The 24,893-nt window shown below is 38.4% G+C and overlaps 1 protein-coding gene across 1 annotated transcript in view; it reads left to right on the top strand.

Moving 5' to 3' along the window:
• The first annotated feature begins 1,507 nt into the window (after positions 1 to 1,507).
• Positions 1,508 to 24,893, top strand: part of tmcc3 (transmembrane and coiled-coil domain family 3) — a 42,410-nt gene continuing 19,024 nt past the window's right edge. Inside the window, 1 exon segment of the mRNA NM_001078793.1 lies at positions 1,508 to 1,805. Coding sequence (NP_001072261.1) covers positions 1,728 to 1,805 — 78 coding nt within the window. The 5' untranslated portion in view covers positions 1,508 to 1,727.

The raw sequence follows: 24,893 nt of genomic DNA, 5'->3' as shown, positions 1-24,893 counted from the left end.
GGCGGGAAAACCTTTCCGACTTTGCATGATTTTGGAAGCTTCCCATAGGAATAAATGGCACTCTGCAGCTCCAACCTGGCCCAAGGAAAGTCTCCCATAGGGCTCAATGGCACTCTGCAGCTCCAACCTGGCCCAAGGAAAGTCTCCCATAGGGCTCAATGGCACTCTGCAGCTCCAACCCGTCCCAAGGAAAGTCTCCCATAGGGCTCAATGGCACTCTGCAGCTCCAACCCGGCCCAAGGAAAGCCTCCCATAGGGCTCAATGGCACTCTGCAGCTCTAACCCGGCCCAAGGAAAGTCTCCCATAGGGCTCAATGGCACTCTGCAGCTCCAACCTGGCCCAAGGAAAGTCTCCCATAGGGCTCAATGGCACTCTGCAGCTCCAACCCGGCCCAAGGAAAGTCTCCCATAGGGCTCAATGGCACTCTGCAGCTCCAACCTGGCCCAAGGAAAGTCTCCCATAGGGCTCAATGGCACTCTGCAGCTCCAACCTGGCCCAAGGAAAGTCACGATACCGAAGCTTGAATGAATCAGAAACTTCCGTACTCGGCGCAACAATACGATTTTTTCGCAACGGCAATGAAAAAGTAGCAGAAAATACGTACAAGATATGAAAAAGTTGTGACGGCGACAAAAAAGTCGCAAAAATTCCGATCATTACAAAAAAATGCATCCGGAGCGTTCGTGGATCTCCCCCATAGACTTACACACTGAGCATGTACACTGGTCTGGGTGTCTGTGCAGGAGTGAGGCATTATGGGAACTTTCTTTACACAGCTCAGCGTTTTTTCTACCTGTTTGGCTGAAATGACAGAATGTATATGCATTTGATGATTGAGCAATGTGAAAATGTACCCTTTGTTATGATGTTTTATTCAAATGAAAAACCTTTGATAAAAAAATAATGGCAAAACACAAAAAATGTTCCCCCCTAATGGCCATAACCAACTATGACAAGTGATGGGAGAAACCCCTAGATTTGTCCAGAAGAAACACAACCCTGCATAAGGCTTATATTTTCTGGCTTTCTGAACGCTATATAGCCTACCTGCATTGTAAGCCAACGCTTCCCATTCTTATAAATGGCGTTAATTTGATTCATTTTTCACATGTTCATTAACTCACAATAGGCAAGTAAAATAGTATTTTGCCATAGCGCTTGCTGTAAATATGTCATTCCAGAGTCAATAGATCAATTCTAACTAGTTGTTTTAGTGTTTATTAGGGCATCATTTCATCTAAGTTCCCTTGAGGCGGAAACATATGTTTGTGCAAGCGCCCGAGGGAAGGGCTGTGATCCATTATTTTCGCGCTTCTCTTTGAAGACACAACTCAATTTCCCGGAGATGAGCCTGTGAGTCTATCTGTATACACAAGGGTGTTCCCCCTCCCAGCGGCGAAAGGGTGCGCAGCGATGGTGGGCGTGTTTCCGGCAAGCCCCTCCCAAGTACACCCGGGCGTTATACACATACTTCCCACAAGCACAGCCCAAACAGAGCGGCGGGGAGGCCGGTGTGGCTGCAGTGTGTGCACTGGGCGCTGAGCCAGTGGGAGGAAAGTTGAAGGCAGGGGAGCAGCGTTCCCCTCAGTCAATATGTGCAGACTGCGTGTGGCTGGGGGTTGCTAGAGAGCCCGGGCGGCTGCGGAACCTCCACTATTTCTTTCCGCTGCTGTCGGAGCCGCGTTGTCATTATTTGCTTGGATAACAGGAGGGCAGCAGCGGGAAAATGCCAGGCAGCGACACGGGCATAGCAGTTGACAGGACCTACTCGGATCCCGAGAGGCAGCGGAGGAGCAAGATTAGGGTAAGAGTATTGAGCCGTACAGCACTGCTGTGTTGGGCTGAACACCTTTCACTGTTGTGCCCTGTATGGCTAAATGATATACCCCAGTACCGGGTGGCAGCACCCTACCGTAGCGAGTGTATGCCAGGCGCCCACTGGTTGCTGCTGGCATCTTTGTTTGGGCATAAAGTGTGCACAGAGACCTGCCATAGGCTTTCAGTGCAATCTTTTCCATGTGGCATTTATTTGTGTGTGTGTATATGCAGGTACTGTTTACGTGTTTTAGTTCAACAACACCTGAAGGGCTGGATGTCAGACATATCTGTATGCTTCCCTCATGTACAAGCCCATGCAGGTTATTCCCTGGAGCCCATCTACAGAAATGCACGCTTACCTTTCATTCCCTGGCTAAGGATAAATGCTGTTGTGGCCACATAATGCTGTACAGACTGGCTTTATTTTAAGGCAGGAAAAGGAAACCCTGTGTTATCTCATGTCAGTGCTGTGTGAATGTATCTATGCACAAACATAGCTTCAGGCAGAAAAATAAGAGTAGTTTAAGTGCAGAAGAAAGATAAAATAACACTCCTGACCCAAGAGCTTGCCTTTTATTTCTAAGTGTTCCATGAATGTATTAAGATGCTGTTTCCATAGCACTTACATCAGTTTCTTAACTAATGCTATTGGGATATTTCACATTGTCTTTCTGAAAAAGAATTTATGATCCCTGGATTTTTGATCTGTGCTGTGTGGATAAATAAATACTGGGAATAGGAATAGCTATCAATGCTGGTGTATGCTGCGTAGCTGTGCCTATTAAACAAGTATAAGGAAAATATTATAATTGCACTGGGATCCTTAATCTGCATGATATAAATGTTATTGCCTAAAATACTTAATTGATTAATGAGTGAAGTATTTTTCATTTCTCTACACATTCCACCATTCCTTCTTATAGTTGAACTAGCAGTGTTTTTTAGTAGTATATAGCAACATCTGAGCTTCATCCTTGCTTGGGAGCATGTCAGCAGGTATCATCTGTTGAATTAAGAGTGTTATCACATACCTTAAAGTGTTGGTAGACAATGTATTATTGAACCCAGATGCTAATGCTAACAGCTATGGATGTAAACCTTTTGCTAAATGTTTCCTGTTGGACAATGTGCTTTTTTTTATTTGCAGAAATGTATGCAGCTGCATGAAGCCACAGAGGCCCCCCAAGTCATCTTTTTTTATGACTGGTTGTTATTGTATGTACTGTGATCCATTGCTTTTGTTGGGAAATGCATGGGTATGTCGGTGTTAACATTTTGTCTTGCAGCTGCAGATTCCCACCTACTGTTTTGCTTGAAGTGAGCTTTTGGTGTTTATGAAACATGGGAATCTTTTCAGTTCAAATCTGATGGCTCTGGTTGTGGCTGGCTCTCCTACTTTCAGTTATAAAGAGGGCTAATAATACAGTGAAATGTATCAGTGATTATATTTGCTATCTGGGTGAACCATGCAGTTGCCGGAGAGTAACAAGCATAATCCAGTTGCTTCTTAAAGCATAAACATACCAATATGTTAATATAAGTTACAAATATCTCTTGACTTGTGTAATGAAAGTGGCCAGTAGCAGTAAAAAAGACTTTATGCTGGCTACAGATGATATGTTTCTAGCCAGCAGCTGCATAGATTATATTCTATTTTTCTCTTCCACCTTTTTATTTCTGCTAGGTTACAGGGATTTATCCACCCCACAATGCCCAAGGAAAAAAAGTATGCTTAGAGTTGTAGTTTCACAATTTTCTTCTGAACATGGTAAACACCAAAATGCTAAAATGACACATTAATTGCTAATTAGTGAAAGTACAAAAAATTGAGGATTAACACTGAAATAAATTGCTCTTGTGGCTTTATGTTGGTACAAAACTGATTCTAGAACACAGATCTGTAGGCTTTGTGTGTGTGGGCAAAGTAGTTGCCCACAGCCCCTGACAGCCATGTGATTGCTAATTCAAATCACTTATATGGGTTGTCTAATAAGTTTGACAGAAGTTTTCTTCTATGAGAACTCATTCCTGGTATAAGAAAAATGGTCCTTATATGTATTGTATAAAACCACAGTTTAATTTTTTACTTCTAAAAGGGTATTCTGCAAAATGTGTCCAATCAATCAACTCTTTAGTTTTCTATATAGCTGGCAAGCCATATACAGATGTATTTGTTTGACCTAATAGCTGAGGGAGTGGAATATTGTACAATTTCTTAAGCTATATGGTGAGCTGTAACAAATCAGTAAAAGCCCAGATCTGTTTTTCATGGTAGCTGCTCAAATGACTAAATCATACAGGAGAGCCATGGAGCTGTACCACCAGTGCAGTTATTGACTGAAAGATTTACCAAGCATTGGAATCTGCTTAGTTTTAATCTTAAAGACTCCTCATTTATGTCCAGTTTGCCTAAATCACCCATCTGCCAGTTTCTTGCTGTTGGTTATACGATCAGCTGGACAGAGCAGAAAGTAAGGCTGGTTGTGTAACTCCCCTTAATATATTCACTGATTATTGCATCAACCAGTGTGAAGGCTCAAATGAATACAGTTAATTCAGTGAGTATCTTATAAATGCAACAAATTTTTTAATGATACAGGAGCTTTTATTTCTTTGACAGCTACCACTGTTGTCCAGAACTAAATGCAGCACAGAGTGATTTATTTCTGAACAAGGAACATTCTCTCAGTAAGTTAATATACATTGGGCACCAATATTACACAGTATTTTAAGGGGATCCAAACCAAAAAAGGGTGAATACCTATTCAAAGCAATCCCCTAAGCACTTTTTTTTAGTGGTTTTAGAGATATTACCAGTTATATACTGCCAGAAATGCTTTCGGCTTAACAGCTCACTTTTCAAAGCCAAGAGGGTACTGGGGGCTCCTCTATAAACACTAGGCAAATTTGCCCATGGGCAGTAACCCATAGCAACCAGTCAGTGATTGGCTTTTTTCAGCCACCTGCAGGTTGAACAATGAAAATGCACATTTGTTTGGCTGCCATGGGTTACTGCACAGGTGCAAATTTGCTTAGTGTTTATAAATGAGCCCAAGTGACTTTAACCTTCTATGTACTTTCTATGCATTTAGCTATCCCTCTGGTTGCTGACTTTAAGTAGAGCCCAAAGCCTGGCATTAGCAGTTAAAAAATATGAATATCTCCAAAAACCACTAAAAATAGAAAAGGAATGTAAGTTAAAACTGTTGAGTATGTTTACAGCAATTTGTTTTTGGGTCCTGTGCTGAATAAATGCCAGCTGTTCCAAGTGTGAGAGTTTTCACATTTCAGGATTCTTCTCTCCCACGCTGCATACTTTAAGTGTAACCTGAAGTTTATACCCGACCCAACAATTTGTTTTACTGCTGGATGAGGGAAGGAAGTAGGGTACATAGTCAAAATAGTTTCAGTTGATGCTTGCTCACCTTTAACTAAGTTTATCAGTATTGGTCAATCTGCTCGAAAAAAAATTGGCGTTTATCTCTCCAAATATTAATAATGTATAAACATACCCTCAATTTTTTAAGGTGTAGTTTCCAAAGATGTTTTTTTAAATTAGGTTGTGTTAAAATAGTACAGTAGAAATGTGTTAAAGATTTAGGCTAATGTATTTTTGCAGCAAAATCTGCTCTGTGTGCGCTAACATTCTGAACCCATGTTTTTCAGTGCTTTTCTTAGCTAGAGATAAGGACCTGTGTGCTATTAGCCTTAAGCTGGCCATACACGCACCGATAATATCGTACGAAATCTCGTTTCGTACGATATTCGGTGTGTGTGTATGGCAAGTCAGTGAGTCGACCAATATCGCAGGAAGCTGCTGATATCGGCCGACTCACCGATCGGGCCAGTTAAAAGATTTTGATCAGGCGCCTGAGCAAAATCTGCCGTAAGGGCTGAATCGGCAGAAGAAGGTAGAAATCCTATTGTTTCTACCTCCTTATCTGCCGTTTCAGTCCTGAACGGTTAGTGGCAGATTGTACGAAGGGGAAATCTGGCTTCTGAACTAATACAACTCAGAAACCCCTAATATAGCTATGTCTGTAATCTGTTCCTTCAAAAAGTATGAATAAATACCACTTTTATATGCTGAAATCCAGCCACAAACCGTTCTTCTCTTTCTGCATCTTTTGATATCCTGGCAGGGGAGGAGGGACTAAGAGGGACACATGTTACAAATTGTAACAACTTCTCCACATCTTGCAGACGGAATGCAGGAATGACATAACACACAATGCATTGCACTGTGATGTTCCTTACCTTATTGACATTATGTGTGGAGGGAATTGTGGGATTTGGAGGATGCAGGCTGAGGTTAGTCTACTACTGTTACATTTTGTTTAAGTTCAAAGTAGTCAGCCAAATCATCAGGAAATCAGGGGGCTAGGCTTTGGTAACTGTTCCAAACCATATTACATTAAAAATCATAAAAAGGCTGCATATTTTTAGATAGATGTATCAATATACATCTGTTTAAAAATATGCAGCCTTTTTTTGATGTTTACTTTTTAAAAAGCTTAGGTTGTTAGGGTGGAGTTCCCCTTTAAAGCTTAGCTTTATATGATTAATTTATTGGACAAATATCCTTTTAATGCTTTATAATTCAACGTCAATGATTCAGCACCACAATGGCAGATACAATCATAGGGCAGTTTGTTCCCATGGGCTTGCAAGAGTAATAACAGGAAAGTAAGTTTGAAAATGCCTACGGATGAGCCGATTCTAAAGATGTTTAAACAAGTGGAGAGTGTGTTCAAATGACACATCTTGCCAAGCCACAGGCTAACCTGATTCTCCTAGGTTTGGAGATACAATAATAGCTGCCTACTATACAGCACCATTGTCTCCATGTATAACTAATATCATGTAACTGGAACATTATGGTACATATATCTCAAACTGAAAAGGGTTCATAACAAAATACTACACAAAATTCTCCAAAAATACTCCCAGGCACAGCGTATATATCCTAATACATGATAACTGTGCGATTAACCAAGTTAATCTCAGAGTTTCAGCATTACTTATAAGGTTGAGAAATCAGTAGATTGACCTGCTACACTAGGTGGCTGCACCCTACTGTGGTTTTATATGAACTATAAGTAACTATAACTTTTTTTTTTTTTTTTACAATATTATTACAAATCCAGTTTGCTTACAAGCTTTTAGAGTATTTTGTCAGTTATTGTTTTACTCCTTTGAAAAATCATCCTGTTTAGTGATGTAGACGTTATTCCTATAGTTTAAGTATACCTAGTGCTAAATTATTGCTAGGTAAAGCAATAACCATGCTATGGTTTTTTTTTTATCATGTTTTCCACTGGTCTTTGAGGCAAGTTGCCATGCATAAGAATAAGCAAAGATATACACATAAAAAAAGACCAATGTGCAGAGTCAGTGTTGGAAATTAGAATTACATTTACAGAGACCTGTAAATTGTGCATTTAAAAAGAAGGAAAATTGCATTGGTCCTCATCAGTTTTTCCTAGAATGTGACCTTTTGAACATAATATCTTCAGTCTTCCCACACAATGAAAAACTGTTCCGATAAAGTTATATAAATGGAAAAGTTTACTGCATCTTCTGTTACACCCCAAGGTATCATTTTCATTAATTCTCAAGGGAATGGCATCTTCTCTTATATGTGAACACACCAGGTATCATTTCCTCAGTTCTCATGGGAGAGGCCGAAAAAAAGATAAGTGAGTTGCAGATAATGGATGGAATTCTAGTTATAGTGGGCTGAATGAACAAATGTCCAAAGGCACTGAGAGAACAAAGACACTGAGAACTGGCAAGTTTCCTCCGCGAGTCTCTCCCTGAAGGGATGAGAACACAAAAGTCATACTGTTATTGTATATAGATTAAGAATTTCACATTTGCTAAATGCCATGTAGAACGATGCAGACCGAACAGATTACAAGGTTTTAGACCACAGGCAGAGCTTATAAATTAGTAATTATAACAATCAGAACATGTATTGTTAATGTTGATGGAAAAAATAGTGAATGAACGTAGCATGAGTTAATGTGAAGGTAGGAAGAAGCACTTTTATAGGTAGGGTTTGGCAATGTATTCCAGATTATTTTAGGCGTTTGACTGGGCCAGATAGACCTAAACATTTTCTGTTTTGAGGTTTGACAAACATGATATTAAAATAGATAACAGAGAGACTGCTTTGTTTCAAGATGTACAACTTGTTTTCAGCATAAAATAGATTTCTGTTCTTTCATGTGTAGTGATAGAACCACTAAGGGGTGAGCAATAGTAGTAGGTTATAGTAAAAGGCTGCTTAATACATTAAAATTGATAGACTTGAATCCATAGCCCAAATTTGGTTATGCCATTCTATTTTTTTTTTTTTTCATTTGGTTTTGGGGGGGGGGGGGGGGTTCTAATCTGTATTGTATCAGAGAAACTACTTTTTAAGCCAAGCTATAGTTGGAACCCAGCAGACTGTCTTTATAGTCAGCCAGCTATAGACGTAAGACATTTTGGCTATGATCTAAGAATAAAACTCATAATTATGAAATAATTGATTTTTAAAATGTAATTTGACATACTAGTAATTGTGGTGCCTCATACAAAAGACATCAAACATGTCCTAAACAATTATACTTTAAAAGTATAATTATACATTTGTATATCAAGTCACATCAAAAATATAGTTTCTGTTAAACAAGTTCTTAAGTGGAAAACCCCAATCCATTATTTGCAGTTTTATTTATTTTTTTTTTTTTTGGATAAATTACCACCTCATGCTCCAATGTATTTATATACCGTGATCATTAAAACAATTTTAGGCTCATTTACTAACAATGGTTAAGATAAAAAGTTGAGTACAAAAGCTAGGGAAAGACACTGGCCATGAGTGGGAGGTGCGCTGCATGTTTATCTCCTAGAAAACCTCAAACTTCTTCCTAGTAACTTTTTAACTGGTCTTCATTTTTTATTTCTCACGGTTTTATGAGAAGTTTACAGGAAATTCAGTGCTCATTGACACCTTTATTCTAATGTAAGAATTGAATGTAAATGTAAGACATAAGTCCCTGCTACATGTTCTTTAGACACAGCATTTTCTGTAGATTAATATGGGAAGCAGTGACAAGTTGCAAGGGGTGTTTTGAGTGCTGCTGCCATTGGGTGGATTTTACAGCAACCATAGACATTTAACAAACATTCTGGTCAAAAGTATATCAATATTACACAAGGTAAACAACAGAGTTTTATGATAAAGGTTGTTTAAAACTCTGTTGTTTACCTTGTGTAATATTGATATTTTTAACACAGGAAGATCTGTCTTCAAATTCTTTTTTTTGTCAGCCCATTTAATGCTTTGAACAGATGTTGTTTGTGATATTTTTACCAAATAACACAGCTAAAACAACAAATACACATAAATCATGGAAGAAACTATAGCAACTGCATTGTCCCGTTTCTTTATAGAGTTCTTTGTAAAGAATTTGCCCATTAAACATTGGAGAAATTTAAGGACATATTAGTGGCCGGCTATAGATTTAATGGTTTCTCACATAATCTGATTGGTTTCTTTACCGTTTGAAAACCTGCAGCAATGCACCTGATAGGCTCCTCTTTAAGCTGACCATACAGGTAGCGGTAAAAAAGTATGAAACCTGGGGGCACATTTACTAATCCACGAACGTCCGAAAAGCGTCCGAATGCGTTTTTTTCGTAATGATCGGTATTTTGCGACTTTTTCGCGAATTGTTTTGCGAATTTTTCGAGCGCTCAATATGAAAAGGTTGCGACAATTCGCGAAAGTCATAATGGCTATGAAAATGTCGTGACAATTCGCGAAGCTCATGATGGCTATGAAAAAGTCGTGACAATTCGCGAAAGTCGTAATGGCTAAGAAAAAGTCGCGACAATTCGCGAAGCTCATGATGGCTATGAAAAAGTCGCGACAATTCCCGAAAGTCGTAATGGCTATGAAAAAGTTTCGGCAATTTACGAAAAAGTCGTAACGGCGACAAATCGCAAAAAAATACGAAAAAGTCGCAAAATGTTCGTTTTCCAATCCGAATTTTTCTCATTCGGATTCGTGGATTAGTAAATCAGCCCCCTAGTGTGTGGGCTCTGAATTAACGCCCCGATAATTTTTAACATGGCAATCGGTTGTTTAGCCAGTTGCCCAGGTTAGAACATTTCAGTCTGCTAACAAAAAAATCTGAGAATGTATTGTACAATATTGTGCGATATTTTTGGGGGACCTACAATGGAAGTTACTTTTGTACAGTTGTTGTGTGCCAACTATTTCATGTTCAGAACATCCTCCGATTTGTATTTTAAAGGAGACATATTGGATAAATGGTAACAATACTAATTTTGTAGGCAATAATGAATAATATACGGTGCTGGTTTCACTTTGTGCTAAAAATCAACCCTATCTGTAACAATGGCCCCTTTATTGGAGCTCCCTATAGATCCTATCACTTCTCTGTCCGAGTTTGAAATGGAGAGTGGGCGTGTCCTAACGGTCCCTGCCAGAAGCACAGTAGGAGGGGGAGAGCCAATCACAGCCCTGCACTCACACAAGCAAAGACAGGCTTCAGTTCCCTATCAGGTCAGCCTAGCTGCTGATTGGTTCCTATCCTACAGTGCAGGGTACGGAGGGCCGCCGGCTCCCCAGCTCATCCAGAGAATTCAGCCAGCAGGAAGTGGCACAAATGGGCGGGGCTAGTGGGGTTTTTGTGGAATTTCTCAATAAATCAGCCTGAAATACAATATTTTTAAGCACAATCCTTCTATATTTAGAGGAGTATAATTCACTGGTACATTCTTTTTTATAGGATATGTCTCCTTTAAGGGCTTTATCCTACAATTTCAGTCTGAATGTTAGTTTTAGATTGTTGCATTTAAACGTATGACCGATATCCGAACCTTCCTTAGAAGACTAAAATCTGAACGTGTATGGCCAACTTTAATGACCCAATGATTAACACTTAAGGTGGCCATACACGAGCAGATCCGCTCGCTTGGCGATGTCGCCAAGCGAGCGGATCTTCCCCCGATATCCCCACCTACGGGTGGGCGATATCGGGGACCATTTAGGTAAAAAAAATAATAATCCGATCGTTTGGCCCTGGGGCCAGACGATCGGATTATGTGAGCGGCAATGGGGCAGTCGGATCGGGGACCGCATCAACGAGCCGATGCGGTCCCCGATCCGACCAGATTTTCTAACCTGGCCGATCGAGATCTGGCTAATTTCAGGCCAGATATCGGTCGGCCAGGCCGCTCTGCTCTCCCCATACACGGGCCGATTAGCTGCCGAATCGGTCCAAGGGACCGATATCGGCAGCTATAGTCGGCCCGTGTATGGCCACCTTTAGTTGTCTATGCCCACATAAAGAAAAACGTCTAGAAATTTTGAAATGAAAGTGATGATAATAAGAGATTGTTTTAAAGAACTGATTGATATCTTCAAGTAATTTAGAGCTTGCAGAGTTTTACTAATCCCCGATTTAAAATATATAAAGGTATAAACGGCAAAATTATCAAATACCTGCAGCTTGCCATGTTTTTTTTTTTTTTTTACCAGCAATGCAGTGTTTCCACTAAGAATTTCAGTGTAATAGCAGGCCTTTGCTAATATGGATGATAATTTACCTTCTCTGGTAAATCACTTGCAACTTATGCCAGTGTGATCAAAGCCTAAAATTCTGTCTGTGCGCAAATGTATGGTCTTTATGAGGTAGATAATTAGATTGCCAGTGCCCAGATAATAATGAAATGTAAGAACATAGACTTCCTTATAGGAAGTGATGTATCACTCCTACTAGCTCTTACAAGCATTCATTAGAAAAGTACTCTGTGTACTTGCACAAACTGAATTTAGGAGGTGACTTTATAGATAAATCATTCCTGTTCTGTAATTGGTGGTTAACTGGCTACAAATCTGCATTTGTCTTTCTGTAGTCCTAAATCAATAACAACGGAAATAGCATGTTTTTCCCCACAATTTTCTTGAACTACAGCAAAACAATCACTCAAATGTTAATAAATCACCTTCATGATTGGATTAAGTTTGACTAAGCAATAAGGCCGAATCCAAAACTTGTTTCATGGAAAGTTTTAATGTAAAAATCAGGTAAATCTCTTTTTGTGTAGATAAATGTTAGCATTAGTTTTCTTCTCCAGTGATACTTATTTACCATTGGCTTCCAAGACAAACATGAATACAGTACTGGCTGTAGTATGCACATTCCATTATTAAACATTTTAATGTTTGGACACTATTCTAACTTTCCACCAACAAGTCAGCTTAAAAACAATTTCTGCCCACTCAGTAGGAAATTTGTCCTTCATTTAGTTATACAAAGAGTTTCATAAAATAACCACTGGTTCTTTTTCTGAAACCATTTTTAGCCCTGAAAGCAGAACTGTTCAGAGTTATATGGAGGTTAAGAAGATACAACTGCACTCTTGATCAGTCATTTAAAATAAGAAGAATATTTTTAGCTCATTTTTCACACGACTAGTTCCATATGTCATAAAGCTTGGCGCAACATTATTCCTCTTTCATTCTTGCTGTCTCTTTTTCTTGCTGATAAGGAAAATTTAACCTGCAGGCAGATTCAGCTTTGTAACATTTATGTAAGAAAATACACGGAGCAGGGCCAAGTAATATTATCGTCCAAAGCATCTCTGCACAATCCCAGCTTCATATCACTAGCATTTGCCACAGGTAGGGTTTTTTTTATTCTTTCTTATGAAATGTAGGTAAGGGCAATTTGAGCGCCATGGTTCTCCCTGACAGCACTACCCCATGTTTTATAGGCCGAAGTCCTATTCAGCCAGTGTAACTCCAGCAGTGGAATTACCATGCCTCTTGGCTGATGCTGAGTCAGATACCTTGGTATATAATGTACAGCAAAGAAGGTTCAAAACAAAGCCGTGTAGCTCTTTAAAGATCATTTGCCATATCTGCAGGCACACCCATAGGACCATAGTTGTACAAGTTAAAACTTGTTTAGAAAAGTTTTACATATTTATACATCCTAGTGTAGTGTTCTTAAACTTGGGTTTCTTTTTAAGATGCACTGGCCAATAGCATAGTGACATGTAGGGTCCCATTTTTTGTTTTAGAAAAATTATATTATTTTTAATTTATAGAACTTTTGTAATGACCACGATAGTATCATTAAAATTGCTCAACTTTATTGTGGTTTTCGTTAACTTCCACAAAAAAGTCAGTTTTCGCAAAGCCTACAACCATTTTGGAATTCATTCAAGCTTTGGTATCATGACTTGGTATCTTTTGACCAGGTTGGATCTGTACAGTGCCATTGAGTCCTATGGAAGGTTTCCAACATCATGCATTAAAGTTTACAGAACCAGAAAAGTTTTTGCGCCGTTTATGATCGTTTGGATCCGAAAATTTTTTGACTTTCAGATTGTGATAATATTTTTATACGACCGCAAAAAAAAATTTTGTGACATTTTTGAACATTAGAAATTATCGTGGTTACTCCGAATTTTTTCCAATCGTGCTTTTAACCAGCAAAAATTTGTGCTTTAATGAATGGACCCCTGGGTGTTCATTTCAGGACTAACATATAGCATAATTAAGAAAGCGTAACTGATCATTTTAAAGTTCAAAGTGTATGGTTTAAATTAGGGTGTTGTAGTATTATTTTAAAGTTTATCATTTCACAGAATTGCTTCCAGTGTGATTAAAACACTTCAGCTCAGGTTTAAGTGGCATGCAAATAGTTAAGGGCTCTGGCACATGGGGAGATTAGTCGCCCGCAACAAATCTCCCTTGTCACGGGCGACTAATCTCCCCGAACTACCATCCCACCGGCGAAAATGTAAGTCGCCGGTGGGATGGCACACGCTGCGCAGGCGATTTACCAGTCTAGCAATATTTTTCATCACATCTACCTCCATACTCTCTTTACTGTTCTGCTATCTTCAGGTCACTGGTAAACACAGCAGGATATGGCTTTTGTTATTAATGATACCCATGGTAGAAGCTTAGCTGGCTTATGATGTTGTACTGGCGCAGCCCTTCACCTGCTGCTTCTCTGTGGCTAAGTGCACAAGCAACCTACCACCCAGTAGTGTAGCATATATGTTTGTATGTGTAGCAAGAACCCTGTGCCCTAAATCAGCATATGGCAAAAAAGGAGGGCAACCATGCGCATATAATCTTGAAAAGAAAGTAAAGCAGTTTACAGGGCTCTTTCTTGTGGTATGTGGACTTTATTTTTATTTTTAAAGGTTTTTTATTTTTGTAACTCTGGGTTTTGTTTTGTATTTTTTTAAATGAATATTTTTGTAGCATTATTAGTGATGGGTAGATAGAATGGACCAAATTATTATTTATCAACATTGTAAATGGAGATTGCTGGTCAAAATCAAAATCCTAGATGGCACCTGTAATAATAGACTTGTATTAGACCACATGGCTGTGCTTCAGTGTAGGTCTGAAAGTATTTGCTTTACTGCTGGATTTGAATTTAAAAATACAGGTATGGGATCCCTTATCCGGAAACCCGTTATCCAGAAAGTTCCGAATTACGGAAAGGCCATCTCCCATAGACTCCATTATAAGCAAATAATCCTAATTTTTTAAAATGATTTCCTTTTTCTCTGTAATTATAAAACAGTACCTTGTACTTGATCCCAACTAAGATATAATTATTCCTTATGGGAGACAAAACAAGCCTATTGTTTTATTTAATATTTAAATGAATTTTAGCAGACTTATGTTTTGGAGATCCAAGTTATGGAAAGATCCCTTATCCGGAAAACCCCAGGTCCCGAACATTCTGGATAACAGGTCCCATACCTGTAATACCTTGAAGGACTATGGCACACAGGAAGGAAACATTAGTAATTATTTGACCACATAAAATATATATAATGTTTATATATAATGATTCAGATCCTTATTGTTGTTGTTATTAATTAATTATAGTCTGTTGGTAAATATGGAATTGAATCAGGAGTTTTTCTAATTAAACCAAAGCAAATGGATTGTTCCACGTTTTTTTTAATGGACAGTTGAAATAAAGAGAAAGTAATTGCATTTTTTGGAATGATACATTTTTACTTTGCTTTAAACTTCAGTGAAATCAAAATGTCTGACTCAAAATAACACTTAAGTGTCGACTTCTTGTCTGCTTCAAACAATGGAATGGACACTAACACCAAAACAGTGACTGTTAAATGACAAGTTTGTTGCCATTAAATACATTTTAACACAATGGGCTTCCATGTATTGTAATGTAAGAGGCAGAAAAGCAATTTACTGTTGGCAGAACTACGCATTATGTATGGAGAGAAATGGACTTCCAATCTGCCAACTAAGAAAAATGATAAGCATGTTCTAATGACACATTGATTATAACTGCAGATTTGTTCGGGCCAGCCTGCTCATGCACAAAATACAGAAATGGTTTTTACTTAGGGGCTTTTTGCAAATGTCTTTAAATAGCATTTGCAAACATGGTCTGCTTTTTCTGGTAAGATGCACACAATGTAGTCTGTTTTTACAAAGTGAAACTGTTTCAGTATAATACCAATATAGTAACATACAATTACAATAGTACCAATCCACCAGAAGAATGTAACTTGTAACCTACTGGGCAAGGAACAGAAAGCAGGGGGAAACTCTTGACTATTAGAAGAGGTCGCAGTGGATTTCTGGTAAATATCATGAAAATCTATGAAGTACTTTGAGAAAGGCAATTGCATTGGCCCTTGTCAATAAATATTATTTTGTTTTGTGTTAAAGGATAAGGAAAGGTAAAAAAGTGAGCTTTATCAGAAAGGTCTAGGTAAATACAGCCATAAGCACTCACAGAAACGCTGCACTGAGTACTCTGTCAAACGAAACAGGATTTGTTGTCTCTTTGTTTTCCTGTGCCAGAGACCGCTCTCTCCTCTCTCCCCTTTCCTGCTCCCCCCTCCCTCAAGAATGCTAAGAACTCACTCTCCCCCCCCCTTAGGAATGTGTGATCTGAGGCAATCGGCAGGAGCTTTCTCATAGTCTTACATACTATGTGCACCTTGGTCTTGGTGCAGGAGCAAGGCATTATGGGAACTTTCTTTACAGAGCTCAGCATTTTTTTTCCTATGAGGCTTCTGATCATCTGAATGAAGAAATATGGGTAGACTTAAGGGCACTATTGAGACAACTGAAGGTATGCCTGCAGCTTGAGATTAATTCTTTATTAGCCTTTCCTTCTCCTTTTAAAGGGGATCCGTCACCTTAAGAAATAATTCCAAATTGTTTTCTATTGTGTTTGTCAAGCAAAATAAACTTTACTTACACTATATAAATTATTTGAATCTTATTTTCTTCAGCCTTGGAATTCACAATTGCAGCAAGCAGGCAGGTGCCATTTTGTGGACACTGTTATCAAAGCAGGCATTGCATCTTGCCAAAATCTTGTTTCTGTGCCAGTATGGGGGGACCTGATACAAATGCCAATGCACTGGTTACAAAATGACATGGTGAGGAGGGAGGGGGAATGTGAGGAGAGCAGCAACATCTAAGAAGCTCTGAATTGAAAGTGAAAGTAACTGTCTGCTCCACCTCTGCCTAAGGCATAAAGGCGGGGCAGGCAATATATGATTGACAGCTGGGATTTTTAAATGCTTTTATAATAGGATGTGGTAATGAAAAAATGATTTTGAGTTTGATGTTTAATTTGAAAAGGGCTTTTATTATACAGCTTTTTATGTCTGGGTGACAGGTCCACTTTAAGACCTGTGTGCACAGATCTAACTACTTCTAGATATGCTATGGAAAAAATTAGATATCCGTGGAATAATAATCTACCCTTTTAAACTGCATATAGTATTTCCAGTTAAATTATTTATTTTAATTTAGCTGGCTAAATCAAATATAGCATGATTAAAAGATCAGTTCAGTGCCTAAAAAGTGTACAGAACAATCTATTGTAAAAATATCAATCATTATTTTTATCCTTTTATTCATAGACCTCACCAATGAATCACACCTTATTACCTCTCTTTGATAGATTTGATATTTCCTTATGTTAACTGCCCTATCAAAATAGTTTTCTGAGAGAAGGGATGTTTGTTCTTTTTTTCTCTGCTTCCTGGTCTTCACAATTCTTTTGAATAACATACAGGAAACAAGCATTGCAATTTTTTTTTTTTTTTACGTTTGTGTGAATTAAAACAATATTATTACAGATCTCCAGTATTGTGGAGCTGTGCTCCTAGAAGCCTTATTTTAAGGGGAGAGACGGCACACAAGCTAAATAATTATAATTCACCTGTTAATAATTCCACAGAAAATGTAAAAAGAGAAGTGGCAAAATAGGGGCTAGTGGTTTAATTAAAGGACCTATAACATTTTTATTTTTCAATCTTTATCACTTTGACAGGCACAGCTGTCTTGGGTTGATAATGCAGTAGTGTTGTGCATGATATATAATTTTAATTCATACAGAACTATAAATCCAGCACAAAGCCATATGCAATACAAAATTTCCAACAAAATTTGGTTATGTTGGTCTCGTATAGGAGGAGAGGATCAGAGGGAGAGAGAGGGCCAAGCAATGTGCAGGCACAAGGTATGTGTAGAGTTAATGGAGTGCTAATCCGCCATTTTTTTTTCATTTTACTGGTTTATGTGAAATTAACGGAGAGCTTATTGCCATTTCTACAGTGATTTTACTGGCATAACTTTGGTTAATAGTCTCATCCATTTTCTGTAGTAATGATATATTTTTGTAAAATAGGTGTGTTATCTAGGGGTGTGGCCACAAATTGGGCATGGTCAAAAAATTTGCCATGTGTGGCACAAAAGGGGGGGGGGACAACCAACCGTATCTTTGCCCTGGGCCCACCGAGGCCTTAAACAGCCCTGTTGTGACATTTAAAGGAGGGAGACTGCTCAGGCCAGCAACGATTTTTAAAGGCATAAGACCAGCATTTAAAGGGACGGGTGTGTGGGTGCTACAGCCGCATGAAAGCTCGGCTATTCTGCCTGCAGAATAACTCTTCTTAAGGAAAAAATACACAAAATGGGGGACTGTGGGAGGACTCCAAGGCTAAGTAAAAATATAGAAGTACAATGAAAGTATAACTGATCTGGCCAAATTAGCTACTACCATACAGAAGAGGAGACTGCATATTTCCTTGTCACCTGTTTCGGTGGTATTTAGTATCTGTGCATGTAGTTTCAAAAACAGGGGTTTCTAGTTACAAAGTTATGATAAATGATAAAAAATATTATTTATGATAAATCTGAGTTCAGATCCAAGAAGGGGTCGTGGGTCTCTGGGCCCATGGTATGGACCTATAAAGTTTTAAAGTTTGTATCTGTTCAAATACAGTAATACCTACATGTAATAAATAAAAGGCAGTAAATAAGCAGGCATAGAGTTAAGGAAAGCGGAAATCTTCATGGACATATTTACTGATGACCTGTTCCTTGGCATTTACTTGTAAACTCCGGCACAAAGACTGGCTTGAATACCATGGGAAGTAGCCTTCCTGTGTTCTGTTCTTGAAATTGCCAAATGTGATGTTTGAATCAGCCATGGAATTTTCCAGGAACTGTGTTATCAGCAAGGCTCAAAGACTACTTTTAAAGTATACACTAGATAGTTGCACTAGCACCTTCATATAACATGCAGTTCATTATCATTTTTGTATATAGATAGCTTATGCCAATGACAATTTTTTTTAAACAGCAGAAAGAAGATCCCTGACCAGTTCCCTTATTATATAATTTTATTAATTTCTCTGTGATATTTTTATTGGAAAGCAGTGGAAATTAACATTATTTTTTACATTGTTTTATGTTTAGTATTATAAAACATTTTTAAGTACTATAATCTGTTATTTGCCTATACATTCAGTCCCCACAATTTCCTTGTTAGTAAAGTCATCTTTTTCAGATAAAAGCTTTCGGTCAGAATATTCTCGGATGCATTTTTTGTGGAAAAGTACTTGCACACAAGTGAGAGTGACATTGTTCCATTAATTTTTAATGAGGATAAAAATACAAATGTTTTAATAAACTAGGAAAATATTAAAGTTGTTAAAGAATTTTAACCCCTATTTGGCTATAAAATAGTCAAAACCCAGGCTAGTGTGGGTTAGAGAATGGGTTACATGTGACTCTCTTAGACAGGATGGGCCTTCGCTATATGGAAGAGACCATGCGGAACAAGGGTGTAGTTAAACTACAACTCACTGTAGCAATGTGCAGTGCAATTTAGCAAAGATGGACGCCAGAAGGTCCTTGCAGTTGAACTATAGATCTATAGATTTATTGTCATAGACAAGTAGCAATGCAGGGTTATACTCACAATGCAGATACAGATGTTAAATATGATAGGTGTACTCTGAGGACAAAAAAGAGAGGATGCACACTGGTTTATCCCACCTCTTTTGGGAGTCTGGGCAGGATAAATGCACCTGGTCAGCTTGGCACCCCTTTGGAAGCAGTCAGGATAGATACCTCAGTCCTCTCGTTGATAACCCCTAGCTTGAGAGTTCTACAGCCGACTGTGGAACAGGGTTGAGATACTGCCTGTCTCCTATGTCTTAAACCGTGGCCCTATGCTGAGGCAACATTGCCTGTATATAAGGATACTTCCAGCTACTTGCCTTGGTGGAGCCAAGCTGCTCTTGCTTCGTACCCCCTTTATCTCACGCTCCTAGTGAGTGCTCTTACAAGAGTAACTATCTAACTGGTCCTCATTAATGGGGTCACTGTCCCTGATTTCACCAGAGTAGGTATTAATCTCTGGGGCAATAAGGCTTTACTAAGGCCTATTCTGATCCCAGGCTCAGTGACCTGTTCCTTGAGAGTCAGAGGCAGCCAAAGAGGAAGCCACACCTCCTTGCTAAACACTATATTATTTTGCAAGAGGTGTAGTCAACCCATATAAACCAATAAATATCCTGAGTATTCATAGTTTCAGAAAATACTAATGCCAATTCAATTTTGGTTAAATCCACCACAAACACAGACTGACCTGTATGGTAGTGGTTTATATAGCTTTGTGTCCTGTTGGACTGATGTATGTTTGTAAAGCAAAGTACCACATATAGAGAGCACAGGAAGAACCATGGATGTGCTATCAGATCAGCTCTTAAAGGAACAGTAACACCAAAAAATGAAAGTGTTTTAAAGTAATTAAAATATAATGTACAGTTGCCATGCGCTGGTAAAACCTGGTAAGTTTGCAACAGAAACCCTACTATAACAGATAAGCTTTGTAGAATATAATGGGGTTTTATCTGCTAAGTAACCTGTGCCTTTTCTCCTGTAAATGGCTGCCCCCGTGGCTACACAGAAGCTTTATTATATAAACTATAGTAGTCTTTCTAAGGAAAACACACCAGTTGTACTAGTACAGGGAGGGCAGCAGTACATTATATAGTAATTACTTTTATACACTTTCATTTTTTGGTGTTACTGTCCCTTTAACACTGGTAAAGCTGGCCAAACTTTCTTTTAAAAGCACTCCATCGGCTCTCCCAGTTAAAATGCATGATTATTGACTGTTTTAGTGTAGCCGACTGGTGTTTGTAACATCTTGATATGCATCAATTTAACTGACTAGGAAAGGAGTGAGCAGGTACAAAGAGTGCCAGTTGGATGTGTAATGCAGTGTTCTTTTATACATTTTGGCAGTTGTGCGATATGGATACCATACTAATTTAAGCAGTATAGCCCCATACGCTTGCTATCTCCATGTCTTTTTATACACTTTGTTTTGCTTCTATTATTGGTATTGCTGCTGTTTCTTACCTTTTACTATCTAGTTTACTGCTATTTTGCACAGTGGTGGGCATTAAGACTTTTCTTATGCTTTGATTACTCTGTTTGCCAGGTTACCATGGTATGCATGTACCACGTGCAGTATGTAACAGATACGCTGGATTCTTTGCAATAAGCCTTTTCTTTTGCACAAGTCATTTTTCATGAGTGCAGCAAAATTCTCTTTATCTAGGTGATGTTGTTTCTTAGGAGACAACTGGCAAAATATTACATGAAAAAAAAAAAAAAAAAACCTGACCACCAATCACACCTACTGTATACAGCAAACTACTCATGGGGCCTCATACCTAAACTATATGGAATTCTTAAACACAAAAGCTGCTACATACAAATTAAAGTCAACAATCTAGATCATCTCATCAATGAACTCTCAGAAAAAATAAATCGATTTTATAGAAGAGGTGTTTTTTGCCACCTACTGATGTAAAAATATACCAGCCAGCTCCCCTATTAAAGAACATGTAAACCCCACACACAAAAATGTAATCAGTGAACGCCTCTTTGAAATGTTTCAATACCTGCCACACTGGTTGTCCAGAGGTTAATAGTAAGGCTGCAACATCTCCTTAATTACTTAGATTTCCTTCTCCTCCTGTAACCTACTCGGCCCCCTCCCTCAGGAATTTGCTTTGGCTGTTGGCTTGTGGGCATGCTCATTTGTTCTAAGCCGAGAGGGCATTGCTGGTTCCCATAGAAACTCAGCTCTAGCTGTCTGCTTCAGTTTATTTCTCCTGAGCTCAGCTTTACCTACAGTGCTCAAACAAAGCAGAACTTTTATCAGAGACAGTGCCTGTGTGTGCCTGTATTCTTGATGAAATGTATGCTGTCTGCGTGTATGTTGTTTGCAGATTAAATTGTATCTGATTATGTATCAGAGATAAAATGGCCACTGGTTGAAAGCTGCTATTTGCTTTAGGAAACTGTGATGGTGCTAGCAAATGGAGGGGATATATGCAGTAAAAATGATGCCATTTGGGTGGGGGAGACGTGCCCAACTGATATACATTGTAGGCAAATGTAGGCTTTACATGTCCTTTAAAGGGCCACAAACAGAAACAACTAAAAACATTTAAACATATATAAAAGGAAAGGGTTTCAATACAGTGTATGTGTGCATCATGTGTAGCACAGAATGAACTTTAAGTTGCCTTTATGAGTGAACTGTAAAAGAAGGGAAAATGAACTAGAATCTGTGTCATTGTACTTTATTGTACTGTACATTAGCACTCTCTGCACTAGTGATGAGGCCCCACCTGGACCCATACCATTGTTAAAGTTGTAAGCGCCAAGTGGGAGCCCCAGAATTGCCACTGTAACAGAGAAAGGCCATCTCAGATGGACTTCTTTTTCTGTAATTTGGAGCTTTCTGGATAACAGATTTCCAGATAATGGATCCCATACCTGTACTTGAAAACTGCAAGTTGAATAATGAGCTGCTGGGGAAAACTTGCATGCAAAACCTGTCTGTTGTTGTTATTGTTTAAGGACATGATAATACTCAATGAAATGTTTGTGCAAATACTTTAATTAGATGTAAACATTAATGTGGCAAAAAAGATTACTCAAAATAAGTATGTTTGACACCCTCATGTTAGCAAGGGTTCAAAAACTGCAAGTGGAACACCAATTGTTTATGTAACTGTTTGCAGCATCATATCTGTATTTATAATTTTTTTTTTTTTTAGACTGAGCTCATTGCTTAACATAGTGCTCTGTTGTTCTGTAACAAAAAGAAAAAATGCTGACATAAGCAAATTTCACTTCTTGAAATGAAACATCCAGGGGGATGTGTTCCTCCTATTATTTCAGCTCCAAACAAAATGAATTCCATTGTGGAAATCATATTGTGAGAAATACATTTTCTGTTCAAGGACATGAATGCCTGAGCCCAGAGAATAAATGTTCTTAACTGGGTATAGGCTGTCACAATAAAATGCAACTCTCTGTATATTGAGAAAAGCTACAGAGAACTTGTTAGTTCAAGTGAGTTTTAGGCTGATGTCAGACGTGGCGTATTCTCGGCAATCCGAAAAATGCTTGCCGAGAATACGCCCCGGTACTGTAAACACGTCCTACCTGTGCCTGCACCCGAATGAATGAGATAAGCTTGGGTGCAGGCACATGTAGCCGAAATACACATAAAAGCGTGAGAGAATGCAAAGTCTGGCGTTTTTATGCGTATTTCGGCTACATGTGCCTGCACCGGAGCGTATCTCATTCATTCCGGTGCAGGCACAGGTAGGACGCGGAGGGCGTATTCTCGTCAAGCGTTTTTCGGGCTGACATCAGCCTTAGACAGCATGCAGGGAGTGTCGCACATTATTAATTAATTACACGCAAAGTTTGTGCTATGTTCACAGTGTTTTACCTGCCAGTTGTGAGCTAGGAGGGCAGAGATGCACTTCACAGGCATCATTTATGGTTATTTGTGGCTCAGGAGCCTCATTCTGTTTTGTTAAAACAGAATAGAAATAAATGTAATAGATACTGCTGCTTGAATGTTTCATGCTGGTTTTAAAATCTGTTACTATGGCTGTTGAAGATTTGCAAGCACATTTTATGGTGAGTGGAGAGCTAATTCAGGTTCTGTGTATACCTTTTGTATGAGTGCAGGATGTAAAGCTGGCTACATGTAGTACAGTTTTCACAATCAGCTTGGGAACCAGACTGTAATGTGGTCCAATATGCAGCAGTCAAGCATATACGGTTATGGATTAGCTAGTAACCACCAACCACATTACAAATACGTAATTGGGCTGCTCAGTTACTTTATATAATGAGCTAATGCCAAGCCCACCATCCATGCTATTTTTTACTACCCCCATTTTGGGTGACTCTTAACTTGCAATATAAAAGACTAGATATATTTATGAAGTAGATTACTCATATAGTATGATAGTTTTGCTTGTAGGAGAATATTACATTAATGGAGTTTCTCTCTTTCACTTTACAATGCAGTGTAAAGGTCAATACGTGAGTATGAGTGGGAACTCCCTTATTGCTACACTATCTTTAGAAATTGATGGCAAGGGTGAGGTCTGCAAAGAATACCTTATTATGATAATTCCTGGTGGTTTTCATGAATGCTTATATGGAGCTAAAGAGCTCTACACCTCATATTTTCCTTTTCGGCTAAATGAAATAAATTGATTATATATAGGAACTATGTAAATAGCAGTGGACCTTATTCTACTTTTATACTTTTTTAATGAAGATATATAATTTAATATATGGATGTTTAATGAATATATATATATATTATGTAAGTCTGACTGACTGCAGATATTTTGGAAAAAATAATTGATAATGGCATCTACCCACTTAAAATCTTCCAATGAAACTATAAACAGAAACTACTAGATTTGGCCTGTTCTTTTCCAAATCCAGTTCCTCTTTTGTTTCCAATATTTATATTTGATTGAATTAAAAAAAAAAACCCATTGTCCAAATTGTTTGACCAATGAAAGTTGATTGAAATGTCAGGTGGAATTGGCTTATTGTAACTGACTGTCTCTCATTTGACATGTAAGCACTGAAATGCTTTTATAGCTACCTGTATCTGGGTAATTGTATGTATCTAAGATCATAAGTGAATGTGTCAGCTGGTGTGTGTGTGTGTGTGCAAAAAAAAAAGTGTGTGTGTGTGGACCCAAAATATGCAGCTTAAGAACAGAAAAAAACACTATTTTAAATTGATGTAAACAATGTGTACACCGGCTACCAGTATTCTTGCCCCTTACATGCATGATACTGAAGGTGCAAAGAGCTATGTCTGACTGTTATGGGAGCAAAACAGGTTGGCAAGGTGCATTGCTGGCAAAAAAATGTTACTTTCCACCTTGCCCTCCCCCACATAATAAATGACCCCTAAAACCTAAACGAGCTGACAGCAACTATAGAACAATGAACGAAGTGTGAATACTAATAAAGGCATCAAAGAGAAAAAAGCCTGTTGTTAAGTTATTGTCACTGACATTTTACACATTAGTGCGATTGTGCCTTCTAACTGCAAATGGTGTATAATGTTAATGTACAGTAAATTTGTGTGAAAAGTTTCAGGAGAAGGACAAATGCCATTTGTCTGCTAAAGGCTAAGTAGCACTCATTAACCAAACAGAACCTGCTTAAGGTACCTCCATAAAATGGAGAAACCCATTTTGGTTTTGCTTTGGATTTCTATGAATGTATGATAATGCTTTTCTAATTTCTCCCACTACAATTTACATTCCACTTGGGACAGATGACTGCAACTGGCAAATGACAGAATAATAA

This window comes from Xenopus tropicalis, chromosome 3 (assembly GCF_000004195.4).
Source record: "Xenopus tropicalis strain Nigerian chromosome 3, UCB_Xtro_10.0, whole genome shotgun sequence".
NCBI classification, from domain to species: domain Eukaryota; kingdom Metazoa; phylum Chordata; class Amphibia; order Anura; family Pipidae; genus Xenopus; species Xenopus tropicalis.
Note: the sequence above shows the minus strand (reverse complement) of the source record. Positions and strands in the feature narration are given on the sequence as shown.